Source organism: Chenopodium album, chromosome 2 (genome assembly GCF_948465745.1).
Source record: "Chenopodium album chromosome 2, dcCheAlbu1.1, whole genome shotgun sequence".
NCBI lineage: Eukaryota > Viridiplantae > Streptophyta > Magnoliopsida > Caryophyllales > Amaranthaceae > Chenopodium > Chenopodium album.
Window position 1 is genome coordinate 85,363,544 of NC_137835.1, and position 17,799 is coordinate 85,381,342.

At 36.1% G+C, this 17,799-nt stretch overlaps 3 protein-coding genes across 4 annotated transcripts; all 3 read right to left on the reverse strand.

Moving 5' to 3' along the window:
• LOC145578228 (uncharacterized) lies at positions 1–669 on the reverse strand. The gene has a single exon (XM_081635589.1). The coding sequence runs from the start codon at positions 667–669 to the stop codon at positions 1–3; it is 669 nt and encodes a 222-aa protein (XP_081491715.1).
• A 6,801-nt stretch (positions 670–7,470) lies between these two features.
• On the reverse strand, positions 7,471–10,924 carry LOC145605031 (peptidyl-prolyl cis-trans isomerase CYP21-4-like). Of its 2 annotated transcripts, none has more exons than XM_081661051.1 (8): positions 10,666–10,924; positions 10,389–10,564; positions 9,634–9,655; positions 9,392–9,430; positions 8,870–8,955; positions 8,294–8,431; positions 8,050–8,200; positions 7,471–7,928 (listed from the first exon to the last, which is right to left on the reverse strand). In XM_081661051.1, exons 2-8 carry the CDS (start codon positions 10,538–10,540, stop codon positions 7,842–7,844), a joined length of 675 nt encoding a protein of 224 aa, XP_081517177.1. In that variant the 5' UTR covers positions 10,541–10,564; positions 10,666–10,924; the 3' UTR covers positions 7,471–7,841. The 2 variants fall into 2 exon arrangements, with proteins under 2 accessions (XP_081517177.1, XP_081517169.1); XM_081661043.1 differs by having other exon boundaries at positions 9,613–9,655; positions 10,666–10,922.
• A 515-nt stretch (positions 10,925–11,439) lies between these two features.
• On the reverse strand, positions 11,440–17,430 carry LOC145591717 (ribonucleases P/MRP protein subunit POP1-like). The gene is made up of 10 exons (XM_081648224.1): positions 16,915–17,430; positions 15,904–16,000; positions 15,263–15,370; positions 14,968–15,186; positions 14,523–14,641; positions 13,919–14,440; positions 13,219–13,327; positions 12,576–13,138; positions 12,182–12,346; positions 11,440–11,944 (listed from the first exon to the last, which is right to left on the reverse strand). The coding sequence occupies exons 1-10, from the start codon at positions 17,346–17,348 to the stop codon at positions 11,746–11,748; spliced, it is 2,535 nt and encodes an 844-aa protein (XP_081504350.1). The 5' UTR covers positions 17,349–17,430; the 3' UTR covers positions 11,440–11,745.
• Positions 17,431–17,799: the final 369 nt, after the last annotated feature.

The window sequence follows — 17,799 nt, forward strand, 5'->3', positions numbered from 1 at the left end:
CTAGTTTCTAGCATAGAAGTGGTTGCCTATATAGAAGGCAAGATAAGCTCTCCAAGTGGCGGCTTCAATTTGGTGACGAGATAATGTACCACAACTCCAATCACTAAGAGCTGCACCATTACATTTAGTCAATAATTCATCCTTATAAAACACTTGATTACCGACTAAAAGAGCCAAATCAACCAGTTTATAGGTCCTTAAGATGTTAGACTGTGTAACAATTGCTGCCAAGTCGCGCAAATCCATTGCATCCCTACACTTAATCCCAAAAATCGTCTCCAATGCCTCGATACAGTGTTTGATCCCGACACCCACGAATGTCAACTCTTGGAGCTCAAGGAATTTGGAAACCAATTTAGATACCATGCTAACTTCGGGTGAGGACATATTATTACACAGCTGAATGATCAGGCAGAAGTCTCCGCAACATAACATTATTGTAGATACGAATTCTTGTATGGGTATATGGCGGCCTGATATATAAGAGTTTAGGTTATCTAGGTATCGTTTCTCTATGTCCAGCCCTATTGTACGGCTTGCACCGTCTTTTCGGGCTGTTGCTAACAAATCTCTTAAGCCTTGATCTAGCTCAGCCATGTTGGACTTGTTGATTACTTTGGTGGTGATATCTAATCCTCCTATTTCAAACTGATGCTCTAAATTTGACATTGCTTTAGGTGTTTGCATGCTTCGACTATCTTAAGAGGGATACGGCAATTCTTGTGAGATGAAAGGAATTGTACGTGTGTCATAGATTTTCTTAATATATGTGATAAGAAGTGACATTAATTTTGGAATAAGAACGGTCAATTAGGATTTAAATAAGCTAACTCTTGAAAATTCCTAGGAGGTAACCCAGGCCAACGGATTTATTGTTTAATTTATTGGATAATCTCCGTATAATATACGGAGTAAATATAAATTAAAGGTGCATAATTGATTATAATCGTAATAAGAACATTTCAATTGACAATTTCTAAGATAGTGGAGTAAATGTGAGGTATATGAAAAATCTTTTACGAGTAATTTCTAAATCAAATCAATGCATGAATCTATAAAGTTGTACTCCGTACTAATATAAGATTCAACGCATATACAAAGCTACGTAGTTAGTATTCCTAGCACACTAAAATGAACGGTCAATTTTCAAGACTATTCAGCTCTCCAACCAGCAGTTAAAATTTTAAAAACAATTTATGTCTTATTCATTATTTGAGCAATCTATATTGTCCATCCACTTCAATAGTTAAGACATTCCTTTGTAGATGTTGGAATTAATCAATGCGTTGAAGCATTGAATAGAGATTATGTGATCAAGTGTCTGAATACTGTCGATTTGGGTCAGTTTGTTGCCTATGTTAACAAGTCGGATAAATATTTGTCGTTTGGTTTTCTGGACATTTGCGTAACTTTTACGCAGCAGCCAAACATAACAGAATTGGTAGCTGGGGTGCTGCTGCATTATCTTATGAACAGATTGAAGTTGCTACTTGGAGTGCTTTCCTATGCGTGTATTGCTTTTCAATACACTACCTCTGACTCTTTTGATAGGTTCCTGTAATATTCCATTCTACCCCTGTTTCTTTTTAGTTGCAACAGAGAAACAGAGGAACGGAATAGTAATAATCTAGTCTACCAAAAAATTGTTGAAAATCCAGGGTTGTTGTGTAGTCCTTTTATTATTATATTAGGAGCGTCAATATCATCTTTGTTCAATTATTATATGAATGTGGGTTTTTGGATGAAGATTCACTAAACTAATTAGGAAAAAAAAAAATTTGTACTACCTCCGTTACGTATTATTTGCAATGATTAGACATTTTTTCTCTCTATTTTATGTCAAATCATTGCAAATAATACGTAATAGAGGTAGTATTACAAACTGATATATCTTCTCATATATTGTGTTTTAGGCTAGCAAAATAAGTCTTTAATGAAAGCATACAACGAAGAGTACTCTGTAAATGGTTATATTGAAAACTAGAAATCAATTGAGTATCCAAGCCATCAACTATGACACACAAGAAAGTTTCTCATCCGATCCATTTTGCAATCTACTTTGAATTACTTAAAGAACCAAATTAAATTCAACAAGTACTGATATAGAAAAAAAAAAAAAAAACAAAAACCATAACACTAATTAAACTAAAGTAGACATCAAAATCCATGTTCAACTTACAAGCATAGCTTAGATGAAATTCCTTATACCAATCACAACACTAATCAAAGAGAATTCGATAAAAATTCCTACAGATCATAGAAACAAACCACACCATAAGCCAAAACCAATAGACCAAACATTCAACAAATTTCTGAAATCTTGACATCGTATAATAGTGATCATAATCGTGCTCCCAGAATTCAAAACGCTTGCAATAGCCATCATACAAGTAGTTGCTTGCATAGAAGCATAAATAAGCACGTAACGTTGCAGCCTCAATTTGTCGTAACGATAAAGTCGTTACACCCCAGTCACATAGATCAGCACCATTACAAATACGTCTAGCCACCTTTAAGTCCAAAAAGTTGTGCATTTTCGCTACCTTAGAAGCTAAATCAATCAATGTGTACCCCTCTAAGCACTTGTCGTAACTATCTAATATTCGCGGTAATTGACCCAAATCCAACGCGGTCCTACACTTGATTCCGTAATCCCTTTCCAATGCCTCAAGGCAATGCTGAATTCTAACACCTACGAAGGTTAACTCTTGCAGTTGAAGGAACTCGGAGATATAACAAATCGCGTAAAGTGAGTCCATGTGAAGTAATTGGATGATAAGGCAAGAGTTTCCGCAACATAACATTAGTGTAGCAACCTTTTCGGTACCTCCTGGTCTAGAGGAAGAGGAAGTGGAGGAGGTTGGTTTGTAGTGTTTTTCGATATCGAGTCCTATGATACGCTTTAAGCCCTCGTGTTGAGTAGTGAGCCATAGCAATTCTCTTAGGCTTTGATCGAGTTGTTCCATGGTAGAAATTACATGGGTTGTGACCACTACTTTTTCTAGCTGAATTTGGTGTATACTTGACATTTTGAGAGTTTTTTTTTTTTTTTTTTTTTTTGGCAAGTATATAGTTAGAGCCTTATTTTGGCCAAAGTTGTTATATACTTTAGTTAGAAACTATTTGTGTTGAGGAGAATACAAATGTACAGAAACAAGTCTAATTAGAATTGTCTTGGAAATTAGACAATAATGTAATTAGTACATGTACTAATTATAGTACTCCGTAGTAAATATTCAGCAGGTTCCCAAGAGTTCATTTAGTTCATTGGTTAGACCTTAAGAATACATACATGTATATAGGTTGCTTGGAAAACGTTTAAAATAATCCAAATTCGAGTAATATACTCTTAAGAATACATACATGTATATTGTACTTTAATTTGTTGCTCCTTTTATTTTAAGTGTTTTGGGTCCCTCAGCTCCTTCTCACTGAATTTGTATCTATATTAATTTTTTAATAGTCATTTCAAGGGACGGAAGGTGTTTTGGGTCGTGAATTTATCATCATACGTCTTTCTCTCTTCCAATACAATGACATGGACCAAAATTAGTGTTTGGGGTCGTGTATTTATCATCTTACGTATTTCTCTCTTCCAATACAATGACATGGACCAACATTAATGGGACGACTAAAAAGGATATGAAGATTGGGGCAATACTAGTGGGACAAGGAAAGAGTATGCAACTCTAATGCAGAGTATTGAAAAAAGTAGTATTGGACTAATTACTTAGTCAAAATATTAAACGTCAAATTAAAGTTGATCAATGTAGTCTTGTAGACCGTGTGGGAATTGAAAGAAAAATGTACAAAAAATTAAATGGACATGAAACATCTCTTCAATTTTTACAATCAAAATCAATGCATGAATTTGTAAAGTCATGCTAGAAATCACATGCATGCACAAGTCATTGATTAGTCCAATACTTTAACTGTTGATTTCCAAAACTATTCAGTTCTTCCACCAGCAGGCAGCAGTATATAATATAATCAATTTAACTCTTTCCTATTCACATTTACCTAACCCTTAACCCTAAACTCTTGTAAACATGTCTCATTCACAAGAAATTAACGTAGGGTTGATCAGTGTTAAAACCGAGATAGTTGAAACCTTTGATGAGCTTCAAAAAAGTTTAAGAGACTTGCTAAAAATCTCTCGACAAGTAGAGAGTATTGTAGGACTAGACATCGAGAAAGAATATAGTCCTTTTAGCCTTCCAAACTCCTCAAAAAAACGAGCCAATGAAAAGATTAGTACACTAATGTTATGTTGTGGTAATGTGTGCCTGATCATTAGACTTTCCAAAATGACAAGCTCATCACTACATTCTTTTGTCTCAAAATTCCTCAACTCCCAGAACTCACCTTCGTAGGAATCAGGATGCGGTATTGTCTAGAGGCGTTGGAAAGTGTTTATGGGATCAAGTCTAGGAATCCTAGTCTTTTTACCATAGTCCTATGTGTTTTGCTTTTCAACAATAATAATTGTTCCGTCCTCTCAACTACTCTACTAGTTCTTGCGACGACTCTTTACAAGTATGATCGTGAAGTTTTTGTATTTGTTCGTGTTGGTTTGTAAGAGCTACTTTAATTTAGTTCATCTAAGTGTTGTGGTGAACTATTCGTAGTTTGAATTTGCTGTTTCTCATTTCATCCCTTTTTCTTTCATAAACTATATATCACCTTTTTTTTTTCCTCTAACATACCGAGTATTATTATTGTCTTTATTGATTGTATGAGTTTGGGTTTTTCACTCTTTATTAGTTCGAAACAAAACCATTAAACTAATGCTGACTTTTTTGTTTTGATTTTTATTAACATCTAATTACGGAGTAAAATATACTAAGCATCTTGTCTTTCATTTTACCCCAATTTTTTCCAAAGATAAGGCTCGCTCTCAATTTATTATATATGTTTTGCTTAAACTATTTATGGAGTACATTACTATTAAATAAGCAAAATTTTATTGGTATAAACTGAGCATCGCATGGGACTAATATATTATATGCTAACAAATAATTGTTGTCTTATAAATTAAAGTAGAATACATATATGAGTACTTTGTACGTAGAATCACAAGCAGTATAAAACTCACGTACTACTAGTCCTATTTGGTATATATCAATATATGCAATAGTTATCAATCTTAAACATGGATTAGGTAATTTAAATTAATTAATTAGGTTAGTATATTTAAATTTGATACCACCACCCAGAACTGATTCTCGAATCCGGATTAGCTCAAAGGGTGAACCGGGTAGAACACCAAAATTTGATACCTGAGTATCGATCCTGTAGCATAATCTTCGGAGTACAAATCTTTGTAAGATCTTAGGATATTAAAATTAATTAATCCCTAAGATCGGAGTATAATCTTTGTAGGAATGTTTAATATTAATATTTAACATATTTAAGATCGGAGTATAATCTTTCTAGGAATGTTAAATATCAAAATTAATTAATCTTCAAGTAATTTCACACCGATGCTTTTATCTATCTGTTATTTGTTGATATTTTACATTATTTCCTTTTTAAATTCCCTTCAAAATCTACTTGTTTCCTAATGTTAATAATATACCTTTCTACCAAGTAATGAAGCAACAAAATATGTTAATAATAAACACATTGTTTCCTAATTTAACCAACCGTGTTATAAGATAAAATTAATAAAGCTCCTTGTTCATCAATCACTTCTCATACCCCTTTCGTTATATATACATGTACGTATATCTCCTTCACCATTTTAATTTGTATTCTCAATTAAACCTTCAACCTCAAACCTTCAACCTCAACCTCGTCGAATTCGTTTCTACAAAAATGATGGTGAAATACGAACCCGTGTGTATGGAGTTTAGTCTAGGAAGCCATAACCTAATCAAAAACAACGATCCATACGCCGAAGAAACCATAACCATCATCATTCACGTCAAAGACAAACGAGCCGGAATACCCCCGTGTGAAATCAACACGGTACAAACGTTCAAGACTAGTGCTCACACATTCAACAATACTAAAAATCCCGAAGATATCATAGAAGGTTGGCTTAAACAAATGGAACTGCTTCCTGACTTTTATCCAAACACCATCGATTACATCCTTAGATGCTCTTCTTATCAAGTACCTATGGGTTGGTCACTCAATATGTCTGTCTTTCTAGAGTATTCTGATTTTTCGGGCCCTTTCGACGAATGCCATAGGAAGGAGCAACCCGTGCTAATGAAGTGTCCTATGAGAGTTTCGTATTCGGACAATGTTGAAGAGTGCCAAAAAATTGTTGTGAATATATATTGTCAAGATAGTAGAGAAGGTGTTAAGTCGGAGATTTTTTCGGTTTTCGAGGAAGATTGTGATGTCATGTTTCCGGTGTATGGAGGGGAGAAACCATTGGAGAAGGTGCATGAGTGGTTGGCGTTGATGGGTGTTGATCCTAATTGTTATTGGTATGCTATTGATACTATTTTCGAGTTTGCTCGAATTTCGTACAAAGTTTCTTGTGGTAGGTCTCTTGAGTTGGATGTAAATCTTAGAATCTCTGATGCAAAAGGAGGTTGTCCGGTGGAGGAGGACAAGGAGGCCGAGGCCGAAGCCGAAGCCGAGGAGGAGATTGATCGTGTGTGGGAGCTCATGTCAACTCTCAAGAAGTTTCATCATGGTGTGTAGTAGGGAGGTGTTAGGGAACAAACATGATCGTTTGTTTTTTGTTTTACAAAATTTAAGTAGTATGTGATTGATGAATATATACAAGTTGTTTGTTTGTTTAAGATTATTTGTAGTTCTTATGTTTTACCGATTGAATTGAGTTGCTTACATTTAGTAAGAACAATGTATAACGGAGTATTTTTACCAATGCAATGCAATCTACTTTTACTTTTGAATATTCTGTTGATATTGTTAGTACTTCGCTTAGTATTAAAAATCAAAAAGTTTCATTAATAAATTATGATGTTAACTGCTAGTAGTTAGATTATTAAGCTCGTCCAATGCACAATTTATCTCGAATTTTCGATCACGATTAGTTTGGAGAGCCATCAGCAAATTGTTAGACCGATTTCTAGTCGGATAGATTCAATTATAGTATAGGAATGGCTTCGAGTCAATAAATTTCAGTAGTTTTTTGGACACGTACGCTAGTGTGTGCATCTCATTAGGGCCTGCGCAGCAGCTGTAGTGTGTACGGTGTACCTCAAGTGTCAGCACTTGCACAGACCTCACTTGAGGGAGCATCATAGCACAAACACTCGTATGCAATCATGATGTCCCTGCACGTTGGGGTTTTATGCAGCTGTAACCTAAAAACGTCGATCAGATGGAATACAAAGATGTAGTAGAGCCAAATAAAGCAAGAGCCCATAGTTTGTTGGAGATCTGACAAGCTAATTTTTCATTCAAGCCATAGCCATAGTATATTCAAGAAGCAGTAACTAACATTGAACTGACAAAAACGAAAAAAAGAAAAAAAAAAACAAAACAAAACAAAACAGATCAAGAACCATTGAGCTAGAGCGGAAAGTTCTGATTTTTCAAAGATACCTACACAGCAAAATCCTACTGGCTACTATAATCTCACTGCTAATCCGAAGAAAAAAAAAATCTCGTACTATATCATCATATATCATCCCTTCTGTTCAACTTTTTTTCAGCAGAGTTGGAAAGGAACAACATACAACAGACTAGATTTCTTCTAAGTCCCCCAACACAACCAAACAGCGAAAAAGTTTGAGAAGTTCACAAGTATTTGCATCTGTAGACTCTGCTAAAAAAACCCCGGAGAAGGAATTTCTGCAATGGAGAGCAGTAGAGCACAGCTGTTGAACTCAAAACAGGAAGAAAAAAAAAATTGTTTATAACTTCTGTTCAAGGGTCACATCCATAATGCCAATGGCGGATTTAGGTACATAATGATCATCAGTGTCCACCTCCTCAATTTCCTGAACATAGTCGAAAGTAATTACCAAGAGGTATAAGTAACAACATTTACCAAAAGGGGAAGAAGAAAATTTGTGTCTCCTTATAAGTAGATGAACACATCAGTTGGAAGAGAATATTTACCTGGACAACCTCCTCTCCCTTAGTAACTCTTCCAAATACAGTAATTTTTTCATTTAGATCGGGAATAGGTGCTGTTGTTATATAGAGCTCAAATCCTTTGCTATCATGCTTTGACTTGGAGGTTCCAAGCATAAAAGCCTCATGCTTAACACTGCATAGAAATGACATTTTGTATATAGCTGTGCAAAAACAACAATAACGAAAAACCCACAAACACACAGTGATGGATTTAATGCGAGTATACCTTCTATCAAGCTGGCTGTAGTGTTTCCCCTTGAGGGTCCATTGTTCAGCAGGTCCAATACTGTGGATATCCCCTGCCTGTATCACATAATGCTTTATCACACGGTGAAATTGCATCCCTTTGAAATGTCCTTTCTGACTGCAAAATAAAATTCATCAGATATGACCGTAATTAACACAAATCACGCCTAGTAGTAAAAAATTCTACCCGCTACCACTTTCCCCAAACAGGAAAAAGAAAAGACAAGAAAGTGAATGTGTATGAGTGCATGCATTCATGTGACAGTGTGTGTGTGTGTGTGGCGAGAGAGAAAAAGATTGTAAGGCCACAGTCCCATTACTCACAAAAAGCATCAGAACAAAAAAAATTAAGTCAGTGGTCTAGGCATCATAGGGGCAGACTTTGAGATCAACTTCTTGATATTGCAGACTATAAGTCTCATGTATTTAACCTCTACAGGATCGAGGCATCAAAGCAGTCAAATAAACAGAGAAGGCCAACAAAACAAATCACTTAATTTTACTCCAGACTCTAGAGTAATTACTAAGTAACTGAAAGTTCTGATCTTGTACTCACCATAACTCGATAAACTCATCAACAATTTCAGGAGATCCATCCTTAAACAGTTCCACAGCAATGGCGCCTTTTGATGTTTGAATAATCTAGCATAAGACAAAGATAAATAGCTCAGTAAAAAGAAACCAAGGTTTCATGAGGCTAAAGCAAGACCAAGCTGAGGAATATAGAGGAAGAAACTTGCAAATAACCACAAGATTCTCCCTATATCCAGCAATAATAGTCACATATTCCATTTCAGGTTGTCCTGAAACTCTTGTCAAATTTCCCAAGATAGAAGTAGACAATATTAAGTGTTCTCTGAGATAGGCCCAAAAGAATCATTTTAAAGTCATGGTGGAGAAAGGATGAGAAGAAGACAGCTACTGCAATGGGAGTTTTAATAATTCATGGTGAATACTTAGTTATGAGGGTTGGAAAAATATGACTAATTATACTTGACAAGGGGAAGAATATAACAAAGGAGTATCATAACCAAAATACTTTGAGACAAGTAAGAAGAGAAATAAAAGCAACACATACCGCATATTTTGGAACATCAATATTCTTCAATTCACCAACCTATTACATAGGGGAAAAATATAGGTTAAAAGAAATGAGGCATAATTGCATAAATGACCTGATGGCTTGCTTAGTCTGCAAGAGCTGGCAACTAGTTACCAATTGAACAAAAAAAATGAACATTGATCAACACTAGTGGTGTACATAGCATAAATATACTGAATTAATACTAACATTTTTACCTTACGACTAGTATAACGTACCGGTTCATCTGGGTTCACTGACCTAGCAGAGATTATCAACAAAAGAAAAGAAAAGAAAATCCTGTCAATAACCTATTATAGCAAGAAACATCTCTCAAAATATGCACTATCCCCAAAATTATCATGAATTCTGTAAATTACAGCACATTGATGCAGTAAATTACTAAAAAGATCTCATGAAATTAATTAGATTGAAAAAAAAAATGCACCAATATAATACACACTTGCACTCCTCCAAGTTGATCAGCTCTAGATTGATGTTAATCAAACTGAAACCCATAAAACAGAAGCAAGCTATTTCTGAAGCTTCCCAAACTTAAACTCCAAATCAGAAACTAAATTGGGAATTGCATATTCAAGCTGAAATTTCTTTCAATTGAGCCAAGATCAGAGTGAAAACTGCCCCAACAACAAACACAATTGCTCCCCCCCAATCAAAGCAACACTAAATTGAGATTTTCAACTAAAATCCACAGAAAAAGTCAAATTGAGCTCAAATTTTCCAAACTTAAATCTACTTTTTCTCCCTTTGCAAACCCAAATCATCTTTCTCATAAAAAGCATACATTTTTATTGAGCCAAAACAAAAATTTGCACCAATATTCAACCAATGATCCAAATTATACAACCCAAATCAAGTTTCTTTCTATTTTCCCTCAAAATCCCAGAACCTAAAATTAACTGAAAAAGGTATAAATTCTCCAAATTACAAAAAACAAATAAATATTTAGAAAAACATAAAAATTGAAAGATACCTGTGAGAAAAATGCCTATACGCAGAGAAGATGAAGAAGACAACCATGAAAACAATCAAGCTGAACAAAATTATAGTGGTGAGACTGATCCTACTTGGCGCCTTCTTCTTCTTGCTTTGCTGTAACAAAGCTTGGGGCTTTATTCTTGCCATATTTATTTATCTACCTTAAAAATTCTTCAAACCCAGAAAAAAAAAAGGATCAAATTAGTCAATAAATCATCAAAATTAGATAATTTACCATAATTAGGGAAGTAATCAGAGATTTGAAGACATACGCAAATCGAAAATCAGAGGAATTTTTGTGGGGTATTGGAATCTGAATAACAGATATGATGAATCTGCCAAGAAGTTTGATGTTTCTTTCTCTCTCAAAGAAAAAGAGAAGAAGAAGAATAGTTGTGTTGAGAAGTTTCTCTCTCTACAGAAGATATTAGTTGGCGAATGAATATAAATTGATTTTGGATGTATTTGTTTGTTCTGAAATTGGAGAACTTTGGAGGGTTTGGTTGGTTTGGGTGTATTTTTCAATATTCGAAATTTCAAAAGCTAAAAGAGTATGATAGAGTATGATTATACTAGTACATTTATTCCAAGGAAAGTTTCGTTTTACATCAATGATCAATTGACCAATTGAAATTTCAAAGTTTCTTAGAATTAGATTGTGGCTACAAGAAGAGTTTGACCTTGTATAACACCATATGTACTCCGTACATTAAATGTTGGGATTATGGATTCGTTTTCTTCAACTTTCAATAATGTTTTTTAACTTTACTAAGCTTATATTTCTTCACCTTTCATAAGTACATTAGACGTTGGAATTCATTTCTTCTGATTAATCTATCAAGTTCATATTGATTCAGGAATAAAGAGAACGCACGGTTGATTAATAATTACTTAGGTAAAAATGCTCATCCTTGGTAAAGATTACCCATTGAAGTTCCCAATTGAAGTGTCTTTAACTACATCTTGTATGTTGATGACTAGTAATTTGTCCCGTTTTTATGTTTCAAAATATTAAACACCGTATTATTCAAAAATAAAATGAAGACTTTAAATAAAAGATCATAACATCATTTGCTTGATTACATTACATTGCTTTCAAAAAAAAAATGTTACATTGGCTTTGTTCCAAAAAATTAATACTTTCTAATTACGTAATTGGCTCGATCTCACTTCCCTCTAGTCTATGTGTATATCTCGACCATCTCACTTGAAAGAAATTTGTGAAAATGAGAAGAAAAAATATTTCCATTCACAATTGAAATCCAGTAGCACAGCTTAAATTCTAAAGCTGAGAGCCTGGAACTCGTTGCTCAGTTGAAAGTTGCACCAGAATTAAAGCATGAAGGCAAAAATCATAGGGATTCCACGTCTTCTTCTTGTCTTTCCAATACAATGGTAGCAAGAGCAAGTCTATATGCTGTAGATCTCAAATTTCTGACCAAGACAAATATCTCCTTCCTCCTCTTTTTTGCAGGCACCCAACTCCACTGTTCATATCTAAGATGAGCAAGTAGCACAGCTTCACAGAAAGCCACAGCTCCTGGTTTCTTGCTGCATGTTCATATATGTAAAAAGCTAAAAACATTGTAGATATCAAGCAAAGTCATCTAATCAACAATCTTTCCACAACAAACATAGAATAAGTTTCATATACTGTATGAAATAGGGTGAATTAGACAGCTCCTACTCAGCTTACTCTAGAGACTACAGCACACAACAAATCTGTGATTGCTAAACAAATGAAAAACTAAGCCATAACATTAAGTAGCAAAGAGAAGAAGTATGTACCTTCCTCGAACAAATCCGGAGGTAACAAAGCCTATTGGTGGCCTATAAGCTTCCCTAGCAGCAGGGTCCATGGGCATCTGGAAATCCCACTTGCCGGAAGGTAATTTTTTTAAGTATGAGCCAACAAAAGCATGAGGCACTTGGAGGCCCTCGTTATCTTCTGGTCTGTAAGATTCATATTCACACCATGAATAACAAAGGACACAAAACTAAAAGAAGAGCCAATCCATCTTGACCAATTAACATCCACTATATATAAAGCATCATTTAAGCGTGAATTTGTTGCAAGAACCTTGATGGACCACTTAAACATATTTTCAAAACAATAAACTGAAACAGAAGAATACAAGGAGATTATAAGCAAAATTCAAGGCCGAGAACAATGAGTAATTACCTGGATTTTAACAATGTTATATCTGATAAACAAGGAGCACAAACAACTGCTCCCTCATCAAAAACACCTTCCTTGAAAGCATGTAAGACAACTCGGAGATAACACAATCTCCTGTCACACGTCAAGGGTGCCAGGTTTGAGGCACTGATCTTGGCTTCTTTCATCATTAAATGTGATAAAGTCGGTCTATCTTGCCCCTTGGGGAACAACAGCAAATTATCACAAGATAATTCTTTCATGATAGAAATCAGCATTCTGGAAGTCCTAGCTACTAATACTTTAGAATAACCACCATCACTAACAAGCAAATTATCACTAAGCTTGCCAACTGGATCTGCTGAACGGGTTACATTGCTAGAACAATCCATTCCGTTACCCTCTCCAGCTCCTCTGCTTGAAGAAAACCATTTGCTGTTCCAAGGAAGTTGTATAGGAATTTCAAAAGGTCTTGTAGCAGGCGGACACTTTTCCAAAGTTTCGTCAACTGCTGAGGCCTTTATTTCCGTTGAACGAGAATATGCATTGCAATCAGGGAAATCTGACGGAAAACAAGGCAAGCCAACCTGCAAGATAGAAGGCTAGAGTTATAAAACAAACGATGGAACTTCCCATCGAGAGGTAAAGTGGATAGAGATGCACATACATCACAAGCAATCCAATGCTTCTCTCTTAAACCAATGGCATGAGCACCACCAGAAACCAGCGGAATCCAGAAAGCCTTAACCCAACTAATAGGGAGTATAATAGACCATCTGAAAGAAGAGTGAAAGTGGGACATTGTTAGGTATACCAACAAAGGCAAAATAATTTTGTCAAGCCTAAGAAAATCTATCAGTTATAGAGCTGAAAATAGAAAGCCAACTTGTACTAGAAGTGGTAGCTATGTAAGTGATCAGATACCAAGCACAATTGCCTGTTGTGAGTCAAAGTAGCAATCAAACAAACCATAACGACAAACCACACAGAAACCACATTTTAAAACAGAACATTACCCTCTATTTCAACCTAGACTAGGTTGTTAGATGAGGTGACAAGCCCATTGAGGTAATAAGAATATTTCTGGGCTTATCATGTAGTACAATCTGCAATGCCCCCCACTAAAATAGACTTATCAGTCCCTAATCATCAGATCTTCCCCTCTTCTGCACTCCAACCAATGCCCTCCACTATAATAGACTGATCTCTCCTTCTCTTCACCCCCAATCCCCCCCCCCAGGCCCCAACCCCCACCCACCCACTCTACAAGTCTGAAGATAAGATAAACTCAAGTATGGGGATTGTACACTGTGAAGTACTATCAAAACATCGGTTACAAAAACAAACATCCAGGCAAGAGGAGATACCCAGTAAAGTGGTCTGCCTCGTTGGCATTTCTCAGTAACAGAATTGGACAAAATCTTGAGAAGTAACCGTCAGCAGAAGCAAATTTTGTTGAAGATGTATCCTTCAGGCGAAAGAAATCCAAAGACTTTTGATGCTTCTCCAAACAGAGTTTATGCTCTTCCACAGGTGGATGAATCCCATTACTGGCATCCCACAAGTCCTTGCAGTTAGATAAAGAGGCATTGCTGTCATATTTTGACTGCAGGGTAGAAAATACCTCTTCCTTCATTGGCAGGTTTCCTACATAGTTTTCTTCACTTTTATCTTCCATTGAGCCAAATTGTTCATTGGCTAAATTTGCAGCTGGAGCGGCCAAAGACTTTTTGTGACATGAGGAACGTGGATCGATAACAGTAAGTAATACTGCTGCACCAGAAGAAAAACAATCTTCATTTTCAAGGTAGTTCCTAGGCTGAATTTCACATCCATTTGTATAAGCTGTTGCTGAACCAGTGTTTAACTCAAAAGAATCCTCCACCAAACTGCCAGTAACAAGGGCCATATATATTCATCAGTACTAGCAAAATCAGGTCAAAACTGAAACACCAACAACAAATGACTTACAGAGAAATAGGATGCAATATTTTTTGTAGAAGTCGGAATGCTCGAGATCCCATGACTTCTAATTTTGCAAGTTGTCCATCAAGGGGCACACAACCAATCATATTGCCTGTTTCATTCGTCTATAAACAGCTTAAGATATCTTACAAGTCTGAGTAAAGTAAGCAATTTATATCAGAAAATCACATGAATGGAAACTTGAGAAATATTCCTAAGTCGTTAAACCTGATACTTGGACGTCTAAATGTCCAATCATTCATCCAAAATTTTCTGGGAGGAAAATCAGACATAACTCCTCATAATCACACATCAGGATCTTTTATAAGTAACAGAATTATTTTTCAAAAAAAAAAAAGTAACAGAATATTTACTGAAGGATGAGCAAAATCAAGATTAAACAGAAAGGATATTTCTGACTGAAAATTAAAAGGTGTCGCCAGGGAGTTACCATCTTTTGACAAGCGAGTTTTAGACAATCAAGTCCTTCACGAAAAGCTGAGGGATGCATCCATATCCAAAGCTGACGTAATTGAAAACTTGATTCAGTCTCCATATTCTCATCAGCTTCCTTATCCTTTTTGGCAACATTGCTATGCTGATGCAATGGCCGCCACATAAAGGTCACAGGGCAAATGGCATCAAAACCATCCTGCCTGGCATGGTGAAGCTGCAGAGGTGACAGGCCAATCAAAACCAATATCACAATATTCTATGCTAACCTTAAGTAATTAAAGCATACCAACCATCGCACGTCCATATATATCCCCAGAAAGTAAGCGTTGGCAAATGTCTTCAGAATGATCAATCATGGAGGGAACCAGTAACATGCTTAGAATCGATGACAATGCTTCCTGGAAAATTATTGTACTATTATTAGGTAGATTTGTGAATATAAAGCCTAAGCTGAAAAGGTTGGCAGTTGTATCACTCAGCGGGCAATGATTCACTTAAGATTTAGTTCATATAGAGCTATGTGGTTCAAAAAGATGTGATAGTCTGATAGAGTGATAAATATGAGCATTATTCTGCTACTACTACAAAGAGCACTAGTTACCAATGAGGCCTTGGCCTAGTGGCAAAGATTGAGGGCTTAGGTATGAAGTCACAAGTACAAATTACACATGCAAGTACAAATCACCCTAACCCCATGTGTAATTTGTAATGCCCTAGCAGCTCATTTGGACACCCAAAAAAAACAAGGAGCACTATCTAAGAGTAAGAAATATTCATCTCTACTTAGCTATTCCTTTCAATTTCCCATTAGGAATCACAGCCAATAGCTGAACACTATACTAAGAACTTCATTTTGTTCATTACTCATTCAAATGACATAAATACATAGACGTTAATTATTTCAGGTCAAAAGGAAATGAGAAATGCCTGCCTCTGAACCCTCCAACTGAACAGCACTGTAGTAGCTTGCATCATGCACAACAGCCCCTTGTTTGTACCACTTTAAAAGAGCTCTTGATCCCTTTCCACTGCATCACATAATAATCAATTTAGAGCTCCAAGATACTAATACAATTTCTCAAATAGATTTCTTATTAGCACAAACTTCTACGAAGTACTTCTATACAGCAAACACATGGTATTTTAAAGAACCAAAGTACCTATAATAAATGTGCACAATATCAACGCAGCAAAGCATGCCACCAAATATCCTAGCTAACCAAATCATGCAAATTTTGACAATTTGAAGCTTTAACTAGTAAACTTGATAATATCATACAAAGTAACTCATATTTCTGAGTCCATTAAATTCAAAAAATCCCTCCACTTCTTCCATTAAGTTACTCAAAAACCAAAAGACAGATCAAGTTGGTTGCTTTACATGCTGCAAGAACTTGACTTCCTACCTCACAAACACATTACGATCCATTTCAAACTATGAAGTATTAGATATAACTCAATGCACAACCACAATCAAGTTCTAACCTTTTGAGGCAATTGGATTAAAAACCCATGAACTAATTCATTTCTACCCCAGTTAGAGGTCAATTAAGTACTAAACCACCTATCCCATTACAAATTCACAAATCAGGCAATGCAGTCTAGCTGACTACTACCAAATATTTGCTTCAAGCTGACTTTGCTATCAAACCACAACCAAAAACCTTTGCAACCAATAGAAACAGAACAAAACCCACACCACAAGCCCGTGGACCACACTCAAAAGAACTAAGTAATGCTTAGCAACAATTTAGTTCAAGAAAAAGTTCATTAACACAGAGCTAGTAAGTTCTAAAAAAATCAGCTTTTTAGATGGCTTGACCTGATTTTTCCATCAATAAGCCTGTATAATTCATAAGTTCACTATGATTCAAACAACAACAAAATCAACAACAATTAACAAACACAAAAGGAGAAAAACAGAGGGCATTTCGTCGAACACCTTCCATGCAATCCAACAGGAAGATAAAATCCCCAAAACTTGTCCATCGTAAACCGCTTAGCATGCCAAACATGAGTTCTCAACCTCTTAGTCCCATCTCCCGAAGCACTAAACCCTACTTCTGGATTCTTCTTCGTCAACTCAATCCTCCTACGAACTCTTCGCGGCAACTTCTTCTCATTCTCCTCCTTTTCAAAATCTTTGACCGCATTGCCGGAATTCCGGGGTTTCCGGCGGCGCTTGGAGTCGAATCCGGTGGTACGGCGGCGCTTGTTACGCTGAGAACGGAAGTCGTTGTTGAGGCGATTGGAGACGATTGAGTGGAGCGATTCCAACTCAGTGGCGCGTGAATCGGCGTACTTACGGACGTCTAGGGTTCGCGGTGGCGCCGCCGATGGTGGTTGGCGGCGTTGTTTGGTGGCGTCCGAAGCCATTGACAAGGGAAGGGAGAGTCTAGTTGAATTGATACTGCAATGAAGAATGGAAGGAATAAGAATCAAGAATGTGGTTATTCGATTTGCGTATTGATTTGGAGTTACTTAGTCGAAGGTTATTCGGTCGCGTATTGATTTAGAGTTACTTAGTCAAGGGTTAGTCGGTCGGTTTGAAAGGGTTATTCGATTTGCGTATTATTTTGGAGTTACTTAGTAGAAGGTTACTCGGTCGCGTATTGATTTAGAGTTACTTAGTCAAGGGTTAGTCGGTCGGTTAAAGGTTACTCGATCGGGGTTACCCAATAAGTGTCTTGGTGTCTGTCAGCCGACCACACAAAAAATGCATTAAATATAACTTCTCGTATTGGGGCACTTTGTATAATTGTATACGTAGTACATCAATTGACGAAGTATATTTCTATTTCTATACACGTAAACATCATAAAAACTT